Source organism: Sarcophilus harrisii, chromosome 3 (genome assembly GCF_902635505.1).
Source record: "Sarcophilus harrisii chromosome 3, mSarHar1.11, whole genome shotgun sequence".
NCBI lineage: Eukaryota > Metazoa > Chordata > Mammalia > Dasyuromorphia > Dasyuridae > Sarcophilus > Sarcophilus harrisii.
The window spans coordinates 300207726-300232648 of NC_045428.1; the positions used below are offsets into that span (position 1 = coordinate 300207726).

The window sequence follows — 24923 nt, forward strand, 5'->3', positions numbered from 1 at the left end:
TGGAATTAATAATAATGACATACCTCACAGTGCAATGTCATAAGAAAAAATAATACACATTCACATGGTGCCTACTGTGTGCCAGACACTGTATTAAGGTCTTTTTATAAATATCTCATGCAAAAACATATTGCCACTTTAAAATGCCAGCAAAATTATTTCAATGTTTAATTCACATATCATATATATAGAAATATATGTATATAGTTACCTATAAATAAAATGATACGATGGAGAAATTTTTATGACTAGCTCAATGCCTAAGAACACAATAGCCACATAATAATGACTTAGACTGAACCTAATCTTGTTCCTTTGAATAAGAATTTAAATTCACCATATCATAGCTTTCTCATCAGCAAAATAAGGCAAATCATACCTACTTCACAGAAGAGTTGTGAGGAATATCTAGAAATAGCAATACTGCTGGATTTGCAAGGCACCTTTTTCCTCTGAAGGTTGTATTTATCTTCCCAGCCTTCTTGTGAAATAGAAGAGGCAGGTATTTAGTTCACTTAACACAGGCTAAGTGATTTGTTCAGTGTGATACTGCTAGAAAATCTACATCTACCATTTCAGTAGGCTTTGTACCCATTGACCAAGAAGAGTCACTGATTATAAAAGGATCTTAAGTAATATAGTCTTTGTTAGCTGGGTCTTCTAAAGAACTGATGTTTTTCAACATGCCCAATGTGCTCAATTAATTTTGCCTCACTATCCTTGTCACAATTGTTACAAGGGACACCTCTATTATGGAGAAAGGGAAGTCACTGAAAAATCTGAGGGATGGATGGAAGGAAGGAAGGAAGGAAAAGGAAGGAAGGGAGGAAGGAAAAGGAAGGAAGGAAGCACGGAAGGAAGGAAGGAAGGAAGGATGGAGGAAAGGAGGGAAGGAAGGAAGGAAGGAGGGAAAGAGGGAAGGAAGGAGGGAAGGAGGGAAGGAAGGAGGGAAGAGAGGGAGAGAGGAAGGGAGGGAGGGAGTGGTACAGTGGATAGTCAGGCTTGGAGTCAGGAATTCAGGAATCTATCCTGATTTCAAATCCAGACTCAGATACTTGTGTGATAGTGGGCAAGTCACTTGACTTCTGCTTTGTCATATGTAAACTGGGAATAATAAATGCACTTACCTTCCAGGGCTGTTGTGAGGCTCAAATGAAATAATAATTGTAAAAGTGCCTGGTACATAATGAGCACAAAGTAAATAAGTATTATTATTATTATTATCACAATGGAAAGAGAATTAGATTTGGCACCAGAGGAAATAGGTTTGGTCAAATAGTACTTATTATTAACAACAATCACACTGAATCTTAACACTTCATCTATAAAATGAGGGATTTGAATTAAATTTCCTCTAAGGTCCCTTCTAGCTCTAACTCTGTGATCTGTACACTGAGATTCTGTAAAAAAAAAAAAAAAAAAAAAGAACATCAATAAAACATGTTTAAAAGAAAAAATAACATGCTTCATAAATAATTAATGTAGCATTCACATTCAGAACACCATCTCTACACACAGCATCTCCAAGGACCAGGTTCTGTTTCCTTACTATTATGCCGGAGGCTAGACCTTCAGGTCCCCACTTAAATCCCTGATGAACTGTCCAGTAACACAGCCTGGTATTGTTGTGCTTCCAGGAGTGGCTGGGCTCTCTTTCATTGTAAACATTCAATGTTATTTTGGCCAAATCAATTTGTTAATTTAATTCAACAAATATTTATTGGGAGCCTATTTTCAAGGCACTTATCTAGCTGATGTGGGGGCTAGCTTCTAGGTATCCATTAAGGACCTATGTGTACATGAAAGCCATTAGTGATATGAGCAGTAAATGCAATAGGAATTCAGATCCCCAAAAGGTCATTTCTAGCTGTATTTTTAAAGAAGATGCTGAGGGAGAGTATTTGGTTTGGAATCGGAGTGAGAACACTCACACAGGATTCTGTTTAAGTAAGTCAAAGTTTTATTTTGCCAAAGTGGGCAGGCCAAATAGCACAGGTAATTAATTGGAAATTAGGGTCAGGAGGAAGAAAGCTTTTATGCCAAAATCTGGGCTCCAAGGCATGTTAGGAAACTAAGGCTGCTAAAAAACAGAATCCTTTTCAGACAGTAGTTTAGCCACAGGGTTTGTTAAAAGCAATTAGTCAAAACAGCAACTTGGTTACCTGTTCAAAGAACATTTTACAGGGCAAATGTTCCTTCTATGTGCCCAGCAAATCTAGACATACTTATGTTAGTGATTTTAGAAAATGTGCATATTAGTAAATTTTCATAAGCTAGTATAGGGCTGAGAGTTAGGATCAAGCATGTCCTTGTCGAAAGCATCATATAACTAGACCTTTAATGATAGCTAGATGGTACAGGACCAGTTAAGTGGTCCATGAATAGAGTGCCAGGCAAGACCTGAGTTCAAATCTGGCCTCAGATATTTAATAGCTGTATGCCTCTAGGCAAGTCACTTAGTCCTGTCTGCTTTGGTTTCTTCAATTAGTGAACTGGAGAAGAAAATGGCAAAGCATTCCAATATCTTTGCCAAGAAAATTTCAAACATGACCAAAAAATGATTAAATAACCAATAGAAAGATGAGCTGAGGAGATAGAGAGTAACTAGTTTTTAAGCAAAACAGCTCCTATTCACATGCCCTTTATAATCCTGCCACCCTGAATTATATACTCTTCCATCTCCATGCTTTTGCATTGATTTTTCTCTATCTAGAATGCTCTTCCTCCTCACCTCTGCCTCTCAGCATCTCTGGCTTTCTTCAAAACATCTCAAACATAATATCTTCTGCAGGAAGTTTTGCTTGGTTCCCTCAGCTGACCCTTGTAAGGCCAAAATTTTGGTACAAAAGTTTAAATCCTCCTGACCCTAATTTCCAATTAGTTACCCAAGCTATTTGGCCCACCCGCTTTGGCAAAATAAAGCTTTGACTTAAAAAGAATGCCGGGCAAGTATTCTCATTCTGACTCCAAACCAAAGTCTCTTTATTTACATACTCTCTATCCCATTAGAATGTAACTAACTAGAGGGAAACCACTGTTTTTGCCTATGTTTTTTATTCCTGACAAACAAAAAGTGCTTAATAAATGCTTGTTGGCTATCTGTTCATCCAATTTGACTTGTCTGTGAAATTCATAAGGGAAAAATGGCTAAAAGGTTAGAATATGCCTTGAATGTCAGATAAAGGATGTACATTTTATTCTGTGGTCAGTGGATAGCCTGAAAAAATATTTTTGCATTGTGAAAAAGCATGAGAATAATGTTCTTAATAGTGAAGATGACTTCTAAAAAGTAATGACAATATCACTTTCAGGTTTGAATCACAGAGAGATATAAAAAACAAAAAGGAAAAGAATCTATTGGTACAAAAATATTCATAGCAGCTCTTTTAGTTGTGGCAAAAAAACTGAAAATTTAAGGGATGTCAATCAATTGTGGAATAGCTGAACAAGTTGTTGCTTATGATTATAATGGAATATTATTTTATAAAAAATGGTGAGGATACTCTCAGAAAAACCTGGAAAGGCTTACATGAGCTGATGCAAAATGAAATAAGCAAAACGAGAATGTTGTACACAATAACAGCAATATTGTATGATGATCTACTGTGAATGTTAGCTATTTTCAACAACAATATTCTCAATTAAATGTTCAAAGACAATTCTGAGGGACTTAAGGTACAAAGCACTGTCCGTTTCAGAGAAAGAACTAATGGAGCCTGAAGGCAGATAAGATACTTTTTCTGGTTTTTTTTTTTCATAGATAACATTCATAGAAATGTGTTTTGCATGACCATTCATATATAACCTATGTCAAATTGTTCATCTTCTCGATTCGGGGTAAGGGGAAGAATGAAGGAGAGTGAGAATTTGAAACTCAAAATTTGAAAAAAAAATTAAAATTGTTTTTATATGTAGTTGGGAAAAATAAATTTAAAAAATAATGACACTTGTATATGAATAAACTTTTATTGAATTTTAGACAATTAGAAAGAATAAAGAAATACAAGAGAAGACTCTCTCTAAAGAATGACCGATACAGCTTCCTGAACAATAGCTGACAGTGCCTCCTTTACAATGTCAGAATTTTCCATTTACTTTATAAAAGTATAGACATTCATTTCATTTATTTAGATTTTTACAAAGCCAAGAGTAGTCAAATGGAATAATATAAGTAGTACACAAAAGTAAATCCAAATCCATACTGATACTGAAATATCTGAGAGGATGAGGTTTAGAGTCTGGCCTTCCTAAAAATTTTTCTGGTGGCAGAAGGGATTTTTTTCTCCTTTTTGTGCAAAGAAGGCACAACATCACATCAAAAAATGGCCCAGGAGACCATATCCAAAGATGACTATGCTGATCAAAAAGGATGTGTGTGCTAGGGAGGATGAAAAAGGGTAATGGAAAGGGAGGATAAGAAACATCCTGGAAGAACTTGCTTTAAAATGAAATATGGGTCCAGTATTCTGGATAAGCTACATATTAAGTAATCACATCCCAGAAGCAGCTGCTTGTGCTTTTAGCAATCTGGTTTGATTAAGGCTCTACAGTTAGCAAAGACATTACTTGTGGACAGGTCTACACAGCACAAAATGATGTGGAGAGTTGGCAAATTTCCCAGTGAATCTGGGCTGTGTAGAGACCCAAGCTGGTTCATTCTGGAGAAAAGGAATACTTTTACAGTCGTGTGAGATGCCTTTGGGTAAACCCCTGTGCAAAATGGCAACCCTGAGCTGTCACAGAGATTGGGCAGGCCTTTCTTACTGTGAGCAGGAGCATATCATAAACTGGGAAAACATCGTAATTATCCCATCTTCCCATTTGTCTCTGCCTTTTCTCTTTGCCAAAAAATAAATTTTTTCCTTAAAAAACAAATTAACTCCCCCCTCCCCTTTCATCTAATAATATCTATCTGTCAAGTGAAAATTATGTAATCTGCCTCAATGCAAGAGGTATTATGTGCTGTTCTCCCAATGTGGTAACAAGGGAGACCCACAGACAGCCCTATATAGAGAAAGTGCCCTATAATGCTACAGTCCTGGAAGGTGGCCTTCCCTGAACTGCATGAACCACAAAATAAAACAAAACAGCTCTTGGGTGATGAAAATGTTACCTAACTTACTAAGCATAAACACTGATTCTCAAACCTCTACTTTTTCTTGCTCAGCCTCACACCCTCCTATCCAAAAATAATCCTCTTTTCAAAATATTTTCTTCCCCAGGGAATAATGAATAAACAAACAGCTGTGATGGCCACAGGCATAAAACCAATGCTAGAAAGAAAAAGTGGTCATTCATCTATAACTACTAGAGAAATGGTCTAAATATGAGATGGTTCAAGAGAAAAGATAAATAAATAAATAGAAAGGGAAACCTTGATGGAGCTACCTCCTTTTCTCCCTGCTTCTCACTAAGTATTGTTCTCTGTGCATGCTTTTGTCACTGACACTCTGGGGGTGGGGAGGAGGGGCAATATGAACCATTTCTGCCTCACCCCCTTCCCGTAGGAGATGGTTAGAACATCACTTTTCTAAAGGAACCTTTCTTCCAAAGTGGTTTTCATTATTCAAATACCACCTGGCACTTTAATCTTTTTTTCAAAAAGAAAGAAGAAAAAAAAAAGGTAAGTTAGGTATAGATTAGATTAAAAAGCCCATCTGGACTGGAATTTGGATTTTTCCCACCCTCTTCTTTCCTGGGCTTGGCACATCTATGAGATTCAATGTGGTGATAAGAACCCCATGAACTCCAAGGGGAGAATGGAATCATCATGCTGGAAGATCTCTCTCATTCTCTCCCTTTTTTGGTTGTTGTTGTTGTTGTTGCTAATCTCAAGGTGGAATCCTATTCAGCTCTTCCCACTATATTTTTTAAGTGATGTGAGGATGAAGAAAACAATCTCCTTTCCAGCATTTTACCCCTTCTATAATGAAATGTTCTTTTCCTGAACTCTCTCAGTTCTACACTAGTGAACCTGCTCGACTCTGGGCTGGCACCATGACAGGGACTGCACCGATCCGCTCCAGGGTGGTCTGGCTCACCGTGTAGGAGTGAGTGTGCTGAGGCCGGGGCTTCCGGCCGATGGACCCATTGCTCCTGGACATGGCCTGTGGCGAGGGGGCTTTGTTGGCCGTCACAACCAGAGTTTTCACGGAAGGCGGGACCAGGTGGCTCCCGTTGGCATAGACAGCTGGCACATTGGCACTGCCTGAATGGAGAGAGAAGGACTGGTGCAGGTCCCCCAGGTGGCCATACGCCTCTGCGGCACGATGAACTTTAGGGTTGTTGGTCCAGTAGCGACTATTGTAAGTGTTAGACGAGGTGAGCGTGTTGTTCTCTGAAGATGAGACCTCCGCGGGGAAAGCTTTGGCAGATGAAGTACATTTCGGGGGAAGATCATCTTCCCTGGAAAGAAACAATGATATGATTCAGAATTTAATCAAGATTTATGTTCTGTCATTACCCACAGGCTCGGCTCACTCATGCCCAGGCTGAAATCATCTGTGTAATATGAACCCTCTTGTTCGAGCCTCCATGGTTTAAGGACATGGATAACACTTGGGAGGGTCCACAGCAGAGTAACTAGAATGATAAAAGGCCTTGAGTTTATGGCAGAGGTAGAATAGTTGAAGAACGTGAAGATGATTAGCCCAGAAATATAAAAACTCAGAAAAGATACACATAGTAAGCACTTAATAAATGCTTCCCCCCCCCATTATTCATTTAATTTATGATAGCTATTTCAAGTAGTGGCAATATTAAATGATAACTATTACTTGAAGGATTGTCATGTGGAAAGGGGTTTAGATTTATTCCTCTCAGCTCCAAAGGGAACAATGAGTGAAATTTACCAAGTGATAAATTTAGCCTTCATGTCAGGAAAATACTCCCAACCAGAGCTTTCCCTAAGTGAAATGGTCTGACTGAGAGAGGTGGTGCATTCCTCCTCAGAGGTTTTCAACCACTCATCGTTTATGTTACTTTGAGGATTCCTTTCATACAAGGCTGGAATTAAATGGTTGCCATTTAATTCCGTTCAAGTCCCTTCAAACTCTCAAATTCTGTGATTCTGGTTCAATCTTCTATAAACATTTTAGACTTACAAATAAAAGGGACTCAGAAGATCTGAGTCCTGCAAAGAAATCAAAGAAAGAAGAAAAGAATCTATATGTACAAAAATATAGCAGTTCTTTTTGTGGGAGCAAAAAATTGAAAACTGGGAGAATGTTCATCAAGTGGGGAAAAGCTGAACAAGCTATCGTTTGAAGGAGATGGTTTCAGAAATATCTGAGAAGACCTGTATAAAATGATGCAAAATGAAGTGAGCAAAACCAGGAGAACAATTTATCAATATTAACAGTGTTATAAAAACAATCAATCTGAAAGACTTAGGAACTCTAAGCAACACAATGACCAAACACAATTCTGAAGGATTCATGGTGAAACCAGCTACTCATCTTCCAATAGGAGGTGATGAACATCAGATTGCAAACTGACCAATGCAATTTTCTGCAGCATGGAATAGTCTGCCTGAAATGTAGTGGTTTCTCCCTCCTTGGAAGTTGTGTGTGTGTGTGTGTGTGTGTGTGTGTGTACTATTTTTTATGTTACAACGGAAATTTCTTTTGTATCCGAGTTCACTGGCTGCCAGAGATCAAAAAATTACATTAGCAATGGAAAAAAATGGTTTTGCCTGACTGTACATAAGTGTAACAGGGGATTTTTCTTGCTTTCTCAATTAAAGGGAATTGGGAGGGGGGAAAGAAGTAAGGAGGAAAGAAAGCTAACCTTCATTTGAAAAAAAAAATTTTTTTAAGTGTTCCAGTCTCAATTGTTTCTTTTTTTTATGTGGAATTATTTTTATTTTTTTAAATTTTTTTTATTATAGCTTTTTATTTACAAGATATGTGCATGGGTAATTTTCCAGCACTGGCAACTGCAAAATCTTTTGTTCTAACTTTTCTACTCTTTCCCCCCACCCCTTCCTTCCCCCAAATGGCAAGCTGACCAATACATGTTAAATATGATGAAGTATAAGTTAAATTCAATATATGTATTCATGCCCAAACAGTTATTTTGCTATACAAAAAGAATCAGACTTTGAAATAATGTACAATTAGCCTGTGAAGGAAATCAAAAATGCAGGTGGACAAAAATATAGGGACTGGGAATTCTATGTAATGGTTCATAGTCATCTCCCAGAGTTCTTTCGCTGGGTGTAGCTGGTTCAGTTCATTACTGCTCTATTGGAATTGATTTGGTTCATCTCATTGCTGAAGAGGGCCACGTCCATCAGAATTGATCATCATATAGTATTGTTGTTGGAGTATATAATGATCTCCTGCTCCTGCTCATTTCACTCAGCATCAGTTCATGTAAATCTATGCAGGCCTTTTCCAGTCTCAATTGTAATACTTACTCATGTCCTCTATCTTCCAGCTCAAATAGCCTATTTGCCAGTCCTCAAAACATTCCATTGCCCACCCTGGCGCTTTCTTCATAGGCCATCGTCCCTATGCCTGGAATGTGCTTCTCACTAGTGTTTTTTAGAAGACTTGGTTTTCTTACATGACACCTCCTCTGAGAAACTTTTCCTACTACCCCTTCATTACTGACTCTTCATCACTCTTTCTGTTTCCCAGTTCTAACTCCCAGTAGAATATAAATTCTTTAAGGTGAGAGGCTGTTTTTGTTGTGTTTACTTTGTTTACTTTTGTTTACAGTAAATACAGTGCCCTGAATATAATAGGTCCTCAATAAATATTTATTAGATTGGGTTGGACTGAACTAATTAGACCTTAAAGAAATAACCTAAACAACATTTTAATTTATAAGCTGGAAGAGATGGCAAAGATCTTTAAAAGTTGAGTGATCTTTATTAAACAGGTACAAACATGATCATGTATAGGAGTCAGCCTAATGCTAAAACAGCTCAATTTGGAAACAAGAAGGAGGTTTATATAATTTTCAGGCAAAAGAAGGTGGGCAATGGGCTGATTCAGGGAGGAAAGGGGTGTCTTATGGATGTAAACTGAGGCATGAGGGGATGAAGTTCCAGGAACAGGGACACTGAATTCTTGGTATACTAAGATAAGCACAATGACACAGAAAGTACAAAATTCAAATACAGACGAGAAGATGAGCAAGATATTTAGAAAGTTCTTTACAGGAAAAAAACAACCTAACAAATATACTGAAGATTACAGTAGTGCAGTGACTTGCCTAACGTCACATAAGTGGTAAGGTGATAAAGTCACTCAAGTCTAAAGCCTAGCACTCCAAATTCATCATTACCAATATCAACATGACCTCGGGCAAATCACTTCATCCCTCTAAGCCTGTTTCCTCATTTGAGGATGGATTAGATGACCTGGAAACTCCCTTCTCACTTTAAATTCCATGTTCCTCTTCTCCCCTATAAAGTTAGGATATGAACTTTGAGAGTTGTCCAGGTTATCTCCCAATTCAAACATTATTCCAATTTACCTTGTATAAGAATAGAAGAAAGGAAGGTGTTGGCCATCCCCATTCCAGGATTTACTTGGTAAGTAGTATCGGTTAAGAAGCCATTAACTTTTTCTCTGGCTATGGCCAAAGGAACAATCCAAGTGGACCTGCAGGTGATTAATCAGATCAGGTATGTCATGAGGAAGTGATGTCCCTTTCCCTCAGCACTATTCACATCACAGGTAGTGTTGTTCAAGGGAAAGCACTCTGGATTAAAAGTCACAGGATTCTGGTCATTCTTCTTACTACTTGTGTGACCTCAAGCACGTTATTAACATCTCTGAGTCTGAGTTTCCTTAATTTTAAAAGAAGGGGTTGAGCTAGATGATGCCTAAGATTTCTTCCTTATCGAAATCTATGATCCTCTGTCATACAAGGAAGTAACCAGAATTGAGAACAAGAAGAATAGCTAGCAGGTGCGTAGCACATAAAGGTCTGCAAAGCATTTCAAATATACTACCTCATTTGATCAAGAATCCAACTGGTCTTATGGACCTATCCTTATTCTTAATTGTAGACCATATAGCCAACTAAATAGGACCATGGTTCTCCTTAGAGAAATATGTAGGATCCATTCCAGGAGCACTGAAGAGGTAATCAAATCATTTCGATTTATCAGTAATAATAATTATAATAACACCTATATAGCACTTTACAGGTGCAAATTATTTCCACACCCACAGTCTAATTTGTATTTATAATTCATTTAAATTTATAAACATTCTGTACCAAGCACCATTGCAAGGTGCTGAGAATACAGAGATAAAAATGAACAAAAGACCTTGCTTGCTCTTAAGAAACATGCATTCTGCTGGAACATAAAATGTGCCAAAATATAAATATATTCAAGATAATTTGAGGAAAGAAAGAGCATTAACAGCCAAAGTGGTTCCATGAGATAATGAATATGAAGGCACTTTTGAAAGTAAAAAATTATTTTAAAAGGTAGTTATTATGATGATGAAGATGAAAATGATAATAATAATAATAATATTAATAGACCTGTCTCGGAACCACAATCATCTATATGCAGAATGGAGTATGCAGAGCAAGCACTGTTACGATCTTTTTACAAATGAGGATAGTGATTTTTAAACTGCAAAGTCACTGGTCCTAAGCTATATGTCTAATAAGTAACGGAACCAGAACTTAAACCCAGTTCAAAGTTCAGTTTGTTAAAAAACAAACAAACAAACAAAAACCTTATAATTTCTTGGGTATGCTCAGATGCTTACGCTGTCTTTCCCTCCTAACTCGGGCTGATGGTTTTGGCACGATTTTGCAGGATGTAAGAACATTCTTGAATAGAACTTTTCTGGCTCCATTAATCACTATGGCCTGAGAAGAGCTCAGATATCAGTGAGGGTCTACTTTGTTGCCACTAGAATAATAGCAAAACATTTATATAACAGAGCTCAAAGGTTTGCAAAAGCACTGTATCTACCTCTATATTATCTCATTTGGTATTCACAACTCTATGGTACAGGAGCTATTATTATACCCTCTTTAAAGACAAGGAAACAGGATGAGAGAAGGTAAGTAATTTGTTTAGGATATACAACTAGCAAGCCTCAAGGCAGAATTCAAATTTGGGGCTTCTTGGCCACTGGGTGGCAAATCAAATAGAAAACTGGGCTTTGGCCTTAGTAAGACTAATTGAATTAGTGACTAATTGAATGGTTCAAATTCTGTCTCAGACACTTAATTGTACAACCCTAGTTAAAGTACAACTCTCTCAAGCTGTTTCCTCATTTATAAAATGGATAATAATAGCACAAACCTCACAAGGATGTAATGAGGATCAAATGAGATAACACGTATAAAGTGCTTTGTAAATATCAAAGAATTTTATAAATGCAAGATATTCTCACAATTATTCAAGACCAAATGCTATATATTATGATGACACTGTGAAAATTAGTTACTTATTGATCCCATACCCTGAAAAATCAATTAAGCTGAAGTCCACCAACCTTTCTTATTTCACTGACATGTGCTTAGAATAACTGATAATTTAATATATTTTACATATATTATACAGAGAGAGAGAAAGAGAGAGAGAAGGGAAAAGAGAGACAGAGACAAAGAGAGAGAAAAAAAAAACATTTGGACATACTAGAAAAAGGAGCTTTATTGGTGAAGAATTCTAACAACTCAAGAAGTCAGAAGTTGTCTTAAGGTTACATTTTGCCAATGGAAGCCATCTTGTCTCACCTGAATGAAAAATTCTGATAGTGCCTGCCAGCAAAGAATCATTGCCACAGCTACTACCTGAAGCATAAATCTACTCTATTCAGACCCAGAAATATTAATCATTTGCCCAAGGTCACATAGGTGGAAAGAAGAATGGTCAGAATTGAAGTCCAAGTCCTGTGACTTCTAATCCAGAGTGCTTTACCTTAAACAATTGAAGATCTCTTGCAATGGAAGATCCATCATTTACTGGATCATCCTGTTTCAATCATTCTCAGTGTTAGGATTCTAAGTCCATATACTTCTTTTGATTAAAACTGGAATAATTTAGCATGATAAGTCATCTAAGTTTGGAATATTGAGTCTTTAAAGCAGTGCATGTATGTTATAAGAAATGATGAGCTAGGTTGATTTTTAGAAAAACATGGAAAGATTTGAATGAATTAAGGAAAAGGGAAATGAGCAGAAGCAGAACACTGTATACAGTAACAGCAACAATGTCCGAAAAACAACTATGAACATCCAAGTTATCCTGAATATTACAAATACCCAGAATAACTACAAAGGACCTATGAAGGAAGATGTTATCTATCTGTAGAGAAAGAACAAATAATCAAAAGAATGCATAGTAGATTTACATATATTTATAAATCTATGTCAAATGCAAAGTCATTGTCAAATGTCAAAGTCAAATGGACTTCTCTAATGCAAGGTGGGGAGGGAAAGAGGGAAATAGTTTGGAACTTAAAATGTGACAAAAATTAATTTAAAAATTTAAAATAAAATTGTGCATATGTTAAGGTGAAACCCATCAGTAAATAAGCAAACCTCTGTTGATAGTTCTATACTCAATAAAATAATACAGTTACTTAAAACGGTCACTGTCCTCATTAAAGTTTCTTAATATATCAAAAGGGTACAAAAATAGCTAGTTTAAGGAACAAAAGCAAAAACACAGAGAATTTCACTTCTTTCCAGGCTCTATCTTTAAAGGGGCTAAATCAGAGGAACAATAATCAGTTAGTTTTAAAACCAAAAAAAGAGGTCAACTAGGCCCCACTCACTAATTGGATGATCACTGATGGCCTTCAGCTTAATATCTTCACAAGCGAAGTGAAGTGCATAGTTAAATCAGAGTTATCCCTATAACTCAAATATCCAAAACACTATTACTGAAGAAAAAAAAATATGTGGCCTATATTGTCAAGATCTGTTAACTCTAGCTTGACATTAATTTACCTGTAAAATAAATGTGTTTCTAGAAAACTGTCTGCAAATGAAGATCTATTATTATAAAATAAGATTTTTCCAATTAACTTTCAACATAATGAGTTTCCAAAGAATGGGAGGTGAGGAATATGGGAGAGAAATGACTCCAGAGCGTAATAAGAATCACACTTAAGAAATCTAACATTCACTTTGAGAAAGATACCATCATTATTGGGTTATAGTCTATATTGCATTCAATTCTTCCACACAATCCTGTTAAGAAATTTTATCCAAATGGACAATTAATTCATTTGACTTCAACACATTCATTAAACATACAATGTAATGGGCTGAGGCTTGAGTTGATGCACTGAGGTCCTAAGCACGTGAGGCTAAATAGTAATTGGACTATACCCTATTAATATAAATGATTGGGTAAAGAATGGCCCCCGCCCACTCTCTGTGCAAGTCCTGATGTGTTGAATAGGAAATGATGATTTTGGTGGGTGGAGGCAGAGAGAGACAGGAAGCTGGGAGAAATTGGCCTGGGTTCCATACTCCTAGCTGCTGGTCGTGTGGCTGCTGGTCTAGCTAGCTTCTTGACTCAGCTACACACATCGCTATTGCCCATTCTCTTCCACCTCCAATCTTTCTTCACTGAGAATAAAGACTGACGATTTTCCCCTAACCTGAATTCCTGACTCCGGCTGATTTTAAAATGCGCGGTCTTCACAATACAATGTTTAAAAATAGGCCATTTGCTTAATTTCCATTTCACTATGAGTTCTCACGGATAATAATATAGGACTTTTTTTTTCTTTTGCCATGCTACATCTGACTCAAAATCTATACCCAGTATTCTGTCTCTAATAATATCATCAAGGAATAATTTGTTGGACAGATAGATGATAGAAATCTCCAAAATTGAAGAATATATCCTCAAATCATATTTGTTTCCCTTAACTTATGACTCTACCATCCACAAATTTGTACAGACCTTTCCTGAGCCCTATTATGTTTTCAATCTAAACTACCTGATAGGGAAAATGAATATTAATATTATCCCACTTGGGAAGACCATAACATGAAAGGTCTAGATGTTATTCTTCATCTCATACATAAATTTATTTCATCACATTTGAAACTTTCTCTGAATAGTGATTACTGTTCTCCATAAGGTCACATCTGTGAAATACACCATATTGCATAACAAGCCATACCACAGTGCCCCTAATAGCATGATGACCAAGAGCTTGGCCAAGAGTTACTACATACAAATTTTTTTCTTCCTACATAAGTGTCTCTGAAGCTACTGATACAATAATCATAACAATTCAATTATATTTGGCACTTTAGGGTCCAAAACATTCCTTATAAATTGATAGTGTATAACAGCCCTTCCTGCTGCTTAACTGTCCTCCAAGCTATTTCCTCTGACTCCCTAAATAATTTTCTACAGCTAACCCATTTCTTCTTTTTTCAGGCCCCCAACTTTTCAGTTGGGAGACACTTACCACTCATCCCTGACACTTATAGCAGATGATTTAGCCTTCTATTTCATTGAAAAGAAGGAGGTCATACTTATATTGTATTTAATTTATACTTTAACATATTTAACATGTATTGGTCAACCTGCCATTGAGGGGAGGGGATGGGAGGAAGGAGGGGAAAAACTGGAACAAAAGATTTGGCAATTGTCAATGCTGTAAAATTACCCATGCATATAACTTGTAAATAAAAAGCTATAATAAAAAAAAAAAAAGAAAAAAAGAAAAGAAGAAGGCTATGCAAAGGCAAACACCAATTACCCCTCCCCCTAAAATATCAGTAACAAATACTAAGTCTCTACTTCTTTCTTCTGGTCAAAGAGGTATTTCTAAGGCTAATCCCTTTAGCTAATCCCTTTAATACTCTTTACCTTAAACTTGTTTTATGTCACAGACCCTTTCAGCCACTGAAGTCCATGGCTCCCTTCTAAGACTAAATTTTTTTTATGTCAACTAAAATATATAGGTTGCAAAGGAATCAATTATGCTAAAATACAGTTATTAAAATGTTTTAAAAAATTTATAAGTACATGGATCCTAGGTTAAAAACCTGTGCTTCATCCATATCCATGACCTCTTTCCTTCTACCTCTTTCTGAAGCTCAATCCAGCAATTATTCTTTTTCTCTCATTTATCTTCAATTTCTCACTTTCCATTGGCTCTTTTTCATCTTCCCCAATCCTTAAAAAGCCATTCCTTGAAACTTCTACTCAACCTAGATATAGCCTTATATCTCTCCTCTTTAAATACACATATCCACTTTTTCAATATATACTTTCTTGATACATACCACCACTTAACAACCTGATAACCTCCCTCTCTGCCCCCATCATGCTGTTGAAAATGTCCTCTCGAATGCAAATTAAAACAACATTGAGGTCTCACCTCACACCTCTTAGATTGACTAAGATGACAGGAAAGAATAATGATAAATACAGGAGGGAATGTGGAAAAACTGGGACACTAATGCATTGTTGGTAGAATTGTGGAATGATCCAACCATTCTGGAGAGCAGAACTATGGCATTTGGAACTATGCCCAAAGTGCATACCCTTTGACCCAGCAGTGCCATTACTGGATCTGTATCCCAAAGAAATCATAAAGGAGAGAAAAGGACCCACATGTGCAAAAATGTTTGTAGCAGCTCTTTTTGTGGTGGCAAAGAATTGGAAAGTAAGAGGAAGCCCATCAAAAGGGGGAATGGCTGAAAAAGTTATAGTATGTGAAAGTAATGGAATAGTATTATTCCATAAGAAATGAACAAGCTGATTCTAGAAAGGCCTAGAAAGATTTACACAAACTGATGCTGAGTGAAATAAGCGGAACTAGCAATACAGTGTACATTGTAATAACAAGAATGTGTGATGATCAATTATGAAAGAGTTGGTTCTTCTCAGCAGTTCTGTGATCCTAGGAAATCCCAATAAACTTTGGGTAGAAAATGCCATTTGTATCCAGAGATAGAACTATAGAGAATGAATGTAAATCAACACATGGTAAAGTTCACTTTTTTTTCTTCTGTTTTTTCTTCTCGTGGTTTTTCCCCTTTGTTCTAATTTTTCCCTCCAAATGATTCATTAAAAAATGTGTATTTAAAACAAATCACCTCAATTTACGAATCTGGAATGTGGACAATAACAATATTTCACACTGATTTGATTCTAGGCATCAAAAATTGTCCCTTCTGATATTCTGATTCAGAAAGAGAAAGGACACCAGAAAAGTTCACTTAGGCAGAATTTGCAGCCATGTTGGATAATGAAGAAAAAAATACAAATTTGATGATGGCATTATCATTTGAAAATCCAACTCCAAAGCTACAAAATAGTCAGCAACATAGGATGCAGTCACAGATTTAAAATAGCATTTTTTTCATCATGTCATGAGGTATGTGGGTGGGATGGTATGGTCTATGCATAAGAACCTTGCAAGTTTGTCCTAAATAAATCATCCTAAGGATATTGACAGTGGTCACAAAATCTGTGCTAAGACCTGAAAAATTATAGATGGGCATTAATCACTGTTGTAATCTTAAAAACCATGGCTGAAAAACCAGTAAGGAAATTTTAATTACTAAAGCAACAAAAATATAAAGAGACAACCAACCTGTAGCTAGCTATGTCACCAAGTCCAAACTTTGACAAACCTTATTTCATTAGGGATCTCTTCCTCCTCTTCCTCTTTATTTCTGTTTCTCCAGTAAAAGAACGCCACAAGCATCAAGATAAGACACAGGATAACGACAACCGCAGCACTACTCACGACTCCTGCAATGACACCAATACTCCTGGGCTGGGCTGTGACATGCATTGAAAAAAGAAAAACAGCATCAGCTCAATATTGTAAAAACACAAGAGATGCCACCAAGTAAGCACCTAAAACTCAGGATGTACAATTGTCCAGTCTGTTTCATTCACACACACCAGAATTTCCACTAATGAGCTGTCTAGGATTTTCATTCCATCTTTATGTTAGGTCCCAAAAGTCAGGAAAACTCATTTTCATGGATTCAACTCTGGCCACCAACACTTCCCAGCAATCACTGAACCCTGTGAGTCTCAGTTTCGTTACCTATAAATGAGCAGAAGAAGGAAAAGACAAACCACTCCAGTATCTTTGCCAAAAAAAAAAAAAAAATGTAGTCATGAAGAGATGAATACAACTGAAAATTACTGAACAATAATGTCCAGGATTCATTGTAAGGTTGGCAAAAATTCAACCCAATTTCCTACATTTTCTGTGGGACAGTGGTTGAATGAAAATTAATCATCATAATGTGACTTCTGCCAGGGTGACATGGAGGAGAGAGTTGGTGTCAGAGTCGAGAGAATCTGGGGTCAAGTCCTACAAATGACATATCCTGTCTGTGTGACCTCGGGCAAATCTCCAGACCCTGAAGAGTCCACTGACTGAACCACAAGCTTTTCAGTCATGTCCAAATGACCCCATTTGGGGTTTTCTTGACAGGGATACTGGAGTGATTTGCCATTTCTTTCTCCAGCTCCTTTTACAGAGGAGAAACTGAGAGAAACTGGGTTAAGACTCTCTAGGACTACAGGTTATAGAGAAGGTGCTGACCTGCCATTCTTGCTACTCCTCCCTACTCTATCTCTCCATTCACCCCTTCCCCTAGGTGCAGGGGTGATCGCACAAGTTACTGATGAGATAGGAGTTACCAATTCAGTACTTCCCAGTGAGACAGAGAACAACCACACCTTTCCACCTGACCTGGGTCCCAGATCCCAAAACTGTCATCTGACTTGCTGATGTAAGGAGAGGATCCCCCCATTAACTGCATCTACTATGCAGTTGAATTTTCCTAATTATGAGTGCAAGGTTCTTTGAGAGCATTAATGTGCTCTCTTTGTCTCTCCCCTCCCCTCTCCCTCTCCCTCCTTCCTTCCCTCCCTTCTTTCTCCCCTCTTTTTCCCCTCTCCCCCCTCCCCAGTGCTTTGCATAAGATTTGGTGCATGCAGGGGCAGCTAGGTGGCACAGGGGATAGAGCACCAGTTCTGAAGTCAGGAGGACCCGAGTCCAAATCTGGCCTCAGACACTTAACACTTCCTAGCTGTGTGACCCTGGGCAAGTCACTTAACTCCAACTGCCTCAAAGGAAAAAAAAGATTTGGTACATACAAAGAATTTAATATTTTTGCATGCTGCTTCTCATTCAGAATAGGGAGTTTCCCAGCCCAGGATATCTTTCCCAGTGAAACCATAGGGCCCATCTAAAAGAAAATGGGGTGGGGGGTATCCTGTGTAGCCTTGGATAAGTCACTTAATAGTCCTGAGCCCTGGTTTCCCAATTTTTAAAGGGAGGGAGTTGGATTAGATTATCTCTAAGATCCCTTCTACAGGGACTTTAAAATCTATGACCACTTTAAATTCAGTTTTTTCCTCTGCAAAATGAGGAAACTGAACTAAAACAGACTCTTGGGTCCTTTACAATGCTAAATATATGAATCCACAATGCTATATCCATACCAATGAAATCATTTGTTGTCGTTCAGTCATTTTCAGTCCTATCAGACTCTCCTTGACCCCGTTTGGAATTTTCTTGGCAAAGATATAGGATGATTTGCCATTTCTTTCTCCAGTTCATTTTACAGTTGAAGCAACTGAGGCAAATAGGGTGGGTGTCTTGCCCAAGGTCACATAGCTAGAAGTATCTGAGGCTGGATTTGAATTCAGGGCGATGATTTCCTGATCCCAGATCCGGCACTATCTCCAGTGTTCCATGTAGACTCTTTGTGACCCATGGATCATCCTGTCCGTGGAGTTTTTTGGGCCAAGATGCTGGAGTGGTTGGCTATTTCCTTCTCCAGTGTCTGAGACAAAATAGCAAGTCAGAGGTTCCTCACTCCACATCCAGTGCTGTATCCTACTGAGCCACCTAGGTACCTATTGAAATCCTGTCTCAGAAAAATTTTCAAAGACAATTGGCAGAAAGTATATTAACAAAGAGAAGAGTTTTCTCTCTAACACTAACATAATAATTAATTATCTTATTGCATTATATTATGAGCTTGAATCAGGAATTTTCTTTTACTTCTTTTTGTATCTCCCAAAGCTTAGCATACTGTCTAGTGCATAGTAGATAATTAATAAAGGTTTCCTGACCAACTAATCAGACTACCCTATTCTTCAAAACATCTGATTGAATCCATGCTTTCTTGTTCCAGAATCAGGAAACATTAAACATTGGGCTTGGATTGACTTACGTGAAATGACCTGAAGATCCAAGAGACAAGTACTGGTCCCAATGGCATTAGAAGCCACACACTGATATAAGCCAGAGGAGACAGAGCTGATATTACGGAGAGTGACTGTTCCCTGGATTTGGTCTGCATGGATAATGACAAAAAGAATATTTAGGAGTGGAAAAGAAAAGGAGAATTTAGAAAAGAAAAAAAAGCAGCTTTGATGAGAATTCTTAATCAAAATAACTCTAACTGAAAATGGCAAAGATTTATTAAGCACTTAATATGTGTAAAAACACTGGAGTGAGAGCTAGAAATACAAAGATAAAAAATGAAAGAAGTCCTGTCCTCAAGGAGTAGTTACATTCTACTAAAGAGATGATATATGCATATAAGAAAATAAACAGTAATGCATCTTCAGGGCTGATACAAAATTATTTCAAACATTCATATCAGGAAAGGTTTCATGTAGGAGGCAGTACCCTACCTCTGAAGGATTCTACTATGTGAAAAATGGAATAGAATTGGGATATAAGAGACTAACTGTGGCATGTCATATACTTCTAGCTCGATTGTCATATCCATTCTTTTTGATCTACGTACATGCCTTTCACCCAAGTTCAGGTCTTCATCACCTCTCCCCTGGACTACTACATCCTAATTGTCTTTTCTGCATCAAACCTATTCCCATTCCAATCATTTCCTACATATCTAAAATACTATTCCTAAAGCATAGGTTAGATCAAAACAGTCTCCTAATTAAGAAATTCTAGTAAGTTTCTAAGTATCTTTTGGCTTAAATTTAAACTCCTGGATTTGACATTTTAAACTCTTCATTCCTGGGCCCACCCAACTTTTTCATCCTCCTTATAGACCCTCCATTATCTAGCCATACTGTCCTCCTTGGTATTCCTCAAGGCATTCAACCTCCCTGAATGTTTCTTTGCCTTTACAGAGGTTGTCCCTCCAGCCTCTAGCATGCTCTTCCTCCTCACTGCCATCTCTAGGAATCCTTGGTTTTCTTTTAAGATTCACCTGATACTTTCCATATCAAATTCTTCTCAGTTCTCCCCAGTTGCTAGTGCCTCCCCATCTAAGATTACCTCACATCTCCTTTAGGATAAAATATAAATTCTCTTCTCTATTTGCCTTTTCAAGCCCATCACAATTCGACTCCAACCTATCTTTCCTATCTATTTGACTAGATATCACTCTTCTTGCAATCTATACTCATGCCAAACTCTTTTCTGTTCCTGACACACAGAACGTCATATGGTCTACATGACCTTTGTCTCCATGCACTTGCACTGGTTGGGATGTACTCCCTCTTTCCCTCCCTGTCACTTCTTTCAAAGCTCAACTCAAGATCATGTTCTTTATATCTTTGCTAATCTTCTAACTACTACTTATTTCATGTTTACTTATATAAGTACATGTTGTCTCTCCTGACTGAATGAAAGCTCCTTAAGAGAAAAATTTGTTCATTTTTGTCTTCGTAACCTCCAATGCCTAGCACAGGTTCTTAATAAATTCTTCTTGATAGATCTGACTAAAATGCTAGTTATATGAGAAATAATAAGAAAAAAGACTGGAAAGGTAGGCAAGCAACATTATGAAGGGCTTTAAATGATAGGTTGAGATAATGTTTTAAAGGAGAATATAAGTTACACTTTCCTTTTTTTCCACTGAATTTTTTTTAGAAAATAAAAATCAAAAATGAATATAAACACCATAAGGAAACACACAAACTGAAGTTCTTGAAAGGCATAAATAAATAAGTGCAAAAGCAAAAATATAATCTTAAGATGTGTACCTAATAAGGAATCCTTTCTAGAACATCTAGGACATTCAGATCTCCTTGCAATCTTTTTTTAAGGAAGCTCATTCTACTCTTTAACTGCTCCAATTGTTAGGGAATTTCTTCCTTACATCAAGCCAAAATCTGCCTACAATTTCTCTTCATCACTTCTAGTTTTGCCTTCTAAGGGCAAGCAAAATAAGTGGATCTTTGCTCTCTAAAGATTTTACATGTCTCAACCCACCATTATGTATATCAACTTGGTCCTTTCATCTTCACTTCCATCCTACTCCTCCCCTTCCCCAATTTTTACAATGTTAATATAGGTACTTTTGTAATTGATTTTCTTAAGCTATAATATAGAGCTTTACTTTCATTCCTATAAATTCTCCTATCATTAGATTTGAGCCATCATTATAGTCAATTTAAATCTTTTATAGTCTCTCTCTTCTGTCATCCAGCATATAAGATATCCCTCCTGCTTCCTGTCATTCACAAATTTGGTAAGCAGATCACCTCTGCTTTCATACAAGCCATAGATAAAAAGTGCTGAACTGGATTGGAGCAAGGACACCAACTTATGACATTTCCACTAGAATCCTCCCTCCAAAAGGTTTGTGGGTCTAGTCAATCATTCATATCTAAATCCACCAATATATACTAGAATCTAGCCCATATTTTTCTACCTTGTCTATAGGAATATTGTGAAATTCTCTGCCATATACAGAAAGGTAGAAAGGTATAAGTGAAAGAGCATTCTGGAATCAGAGGGATGAGTTCAAATACCACTTCTGGCATTTATCACCTGTATGAAGTTAAGTAAGTCACTTAAGCTAAATGTTCTCAAGTTTTTTCATCTGTTAAAACAAATAAAAAGATGGAATTGGACTGCATGTTTTTGCAGTCCCTTACAGTTGTCCTATGACCTGTAGAAACCCAGAAATCCTCTGTCCATGATGTCTACATTATCAATCAATATCATAACACCATAAAAAGGGGGGGAAGGTAAGTTCAAAATTAATTAAATAATGGAAGAAAACTGACATTTCATGAGTAAGATGCTGCAAGTCTCAGTCCAACAAAATTAAGGCAGTAATAACAAATTTCAGTTATTAGCTAAGTTATATAGGGAATGAGTTGAATTAATTATAACAATTTTCACTTGAAACATCACTATGCAAACTGGTATTCTAGAATTCAGGATGTTACTTTGTACCCCGATACTATTATAGTATTATTATTTTAACAGTTTCAATAATGTAACATTTCTGCAAATCATCACTATTTGCATAATTATTGTTTTCCCAGTGACTGTAATGAAAATAATTTCTTTTTAGTAACAATCACTAATTCACCGGTCATAGCTTCAGGTAATTCAGTTGTCTGAAGTCACCACAAACCTGGAAGTTAATTTTTAAAAACTTAAAAATGACCACTAATAAAAACAGTAGAAACAAAATCCAAGCATTTTATGCCTAAGAAAGAAGTGCAGTAATGTTCTTTTAGTTCAATGGATCTGATATTTTATTCATGTTTCAATTCCATGTTTAGTTCAGTCAAGTGATCAAAAAGCATTTATTAAGTACCTAAGCCCCAGAGATACAAATATAAGCAAAAAGACAGTTCCTGGCCTCAAGGAGGTTATATTCTAATGAGAAAAGCCAACATATAAAAGGGAGCTCAAAGTACACATACTGTGTCCAAGTCCAAAGAGTCACAAGCAAGGTCAGGAAAAGATGAAGGACAACTGGCTACTGATCTTCCACAGAGATCTATTTGCTGTGTTGGGGCCTTCCTTTAGCTGTCAATCCCAACTTATGGATTTCAGTGATTGAAAACACAAGACATTCCTCAGTTTTCCCTCATTTTCATCACATAATCAGAGGATTTCCCTTTTCAGTTATAAAGCTTCTTGATAACATCCTTTATAATCATAATTTGTGGCTGGCAATGTCTTATAGACTATTCATGTTCTTCTCCACTGCTCTTTTAGTGACTCACAACTTTAATCCTTTGGAGATCATGGTATTCAATGACTTAAAACTATTCAGCATCAGTAGGAGAATGCTCTGACAGAGTTTACTGTTCATCCAGTTTCTATCCAACATATAGATATTCATGATTAATGAAAATACCATCTCCCTAGTCAAAGTAACTTTACATACAAAAATAAGGTTTGTTTATCTGGCTTCCCTTGGCAACCTTCAGTTCTTCTGTTTATCTTTTTTAAAAATTATTTTAGGTTACGAAATAAAACAAGTATTTCTATTACATAATATAATAAAAAAGATAATTGTACATGAAACGGCAAATTTGTTATATATAGCTTGCTATTTGTTTTAAATATAATAATAAAGTTATCATTTAAATTTCTTTTTTTTCCTTTCCCACCCCATCTATCAGACACACACATATATATATTATATATTTATAATTATTCTATACATAATTCTATTTACCTGTTCTTTCTCTAGATGAAGATAACATAGATTATAATAGTCAAAATGACTTATTTGCTCAAAGTTGCTCTTACTATAACACTGCTGTTACTGCATATAATCTCTTCTGGTTCTGCCCTTTTCATTCTTCATTATTTCATTCAAGTCTATCCATGTATTTTCTAAGATCATCAAACTCATCATTTCTTATAGCCCAGTAACATTCCATCACAACTGTATGCAAAAAAATTGTTTAGCCATTCTCCAGTTAACAGGTATTCCCACAATTTCCAATTCTTTGCCACCACAAAGAGAGTTGCTATAAATATTTCAGAATATATAGGTGTTGTTTTTTTACCCCTAATCACCTTTGGATATAATGGTATTGCTGAGTCAAAAGATACAGGCAACTTAATAACTCCTTAAGTATAATTCCAGATTGCTTTCCAAAATGGCTGGATCAGTTCACAATTCCAGCAACAATGAATTAGCATCCCAGTTTTTCTATATCCCCCTCCAACATTTATAACTTTTCCCTTTAATCATTTTAGTCAATCTGATAGGTATAAAATGGTATTTCAAGACTGTTCAATTTTCCATTTCTCTAATCAATAATGATACAGAGCATTTTTTCATATCTCCAATCTTCAGTTCTATCCTGAGCTATAAATGGAAAGGGGAGACAAAATGCAGAGGTCATAGACAGCATATTGAAAGGGAAGCGCTCAGTGAAAAGCAGATTGTTGAATCTAACAAACGAGATGTAGACACAGGGAAAGAATTGAATTAAATACTAAGTAGGATAATAGAGCAGTGAGGGAATTCAAGGAAAGGGCAAAGTGAGTATGAAGTATCTCCAAACACCCTTGGGGATATTTATAATGATGACCCTGAATCATCAAGAAAAGGTTAAATTGTGTTTAATACACTTTATTTACTAAATAAAGCAAAGGAAAAGTTAAAGTAAAGTTTGGACACCTAAAAGGTTAGACTTCGATTAGATTATGAATTCATTTACTCAGAATACCTCATTGTCCCCAGAATACCTGATAAATAAGGTCTTGTTTTACAATGAAAATATTAGTTGAATAATGCCTTTTTTGGTGGGTTTCTCTCTATTGTTTGAACAATGTTTCTGCTTTTTTAAAGTAGCTTTTTTCTAGGTTTTAGTGTTAGGATCCAAGTGAGATATGCTTTTCCTAAGACTAAGGACTTCCCTCTCCCAAAAAAGAAATGAGTCTCTTTCCTGGACTATTACAATGACCTTCCAATTGGTCTCCCTGTCTGAAGTCTCTCCCCACCTTAATCTATCCTACATAAAAATGCCAAAGTATTTTTCATAAAGTACAGATCTGACTACCTTAATCCCTTATTCAATCAACTCTGGTGATTCCCTATTATTTCAAGGATAAATTACTGTATTTAGTTTTTCACAGTCAAGCACTAATCTACTTTTTTAGCCTTATTACTTTTTTTTCCCCTTCACCTACACTACAGTCTAGTCAAACTGGCCTATTTTCTATTCCTGATAC

The 24923-nt window shown here is 36.6% G+C and overlaps 1 protein-coding gene across 2 annotated transcripts in view; it reads right to left on the reverse strand.

Annotated features, from left to right (window-relative positions):
* Positions 1–3952: 3952 nt before the first annotated feature.
* Positions 3953–24923, reverse strand: part of IGSF11 (immunoglobulin superfamily member 11) — a 208403-nt gene continuing 187432 nt past the window's right edge. Inside the window, exons 5-8 of one of the 2 annotated variants that reach the window (XM_023499040.2) lie at positions 19177–19299; positions 16603–16753; positions 9487–9614; positions 6064–6405 (exon numbers count right to left, since the gene is read on the reverse strand). In XM_023499040.2, the coding sequence (XP_023354808.2) occupies positions 6149–6405; positions 9487–9614; positions 16603–16753; positions 19177–19299 (659 nt within the window). In that variant the 3' untranslated portion in view covers positions 6064–6148. Of the gene's footprint in view, positions 6406–9486; positions 9615–16602; positions 16754–19176; positions 19300–24923 lie in introns of both variants that reach the window. The other variant, XM_023499039.2, reaches the window with a different exon arrangement.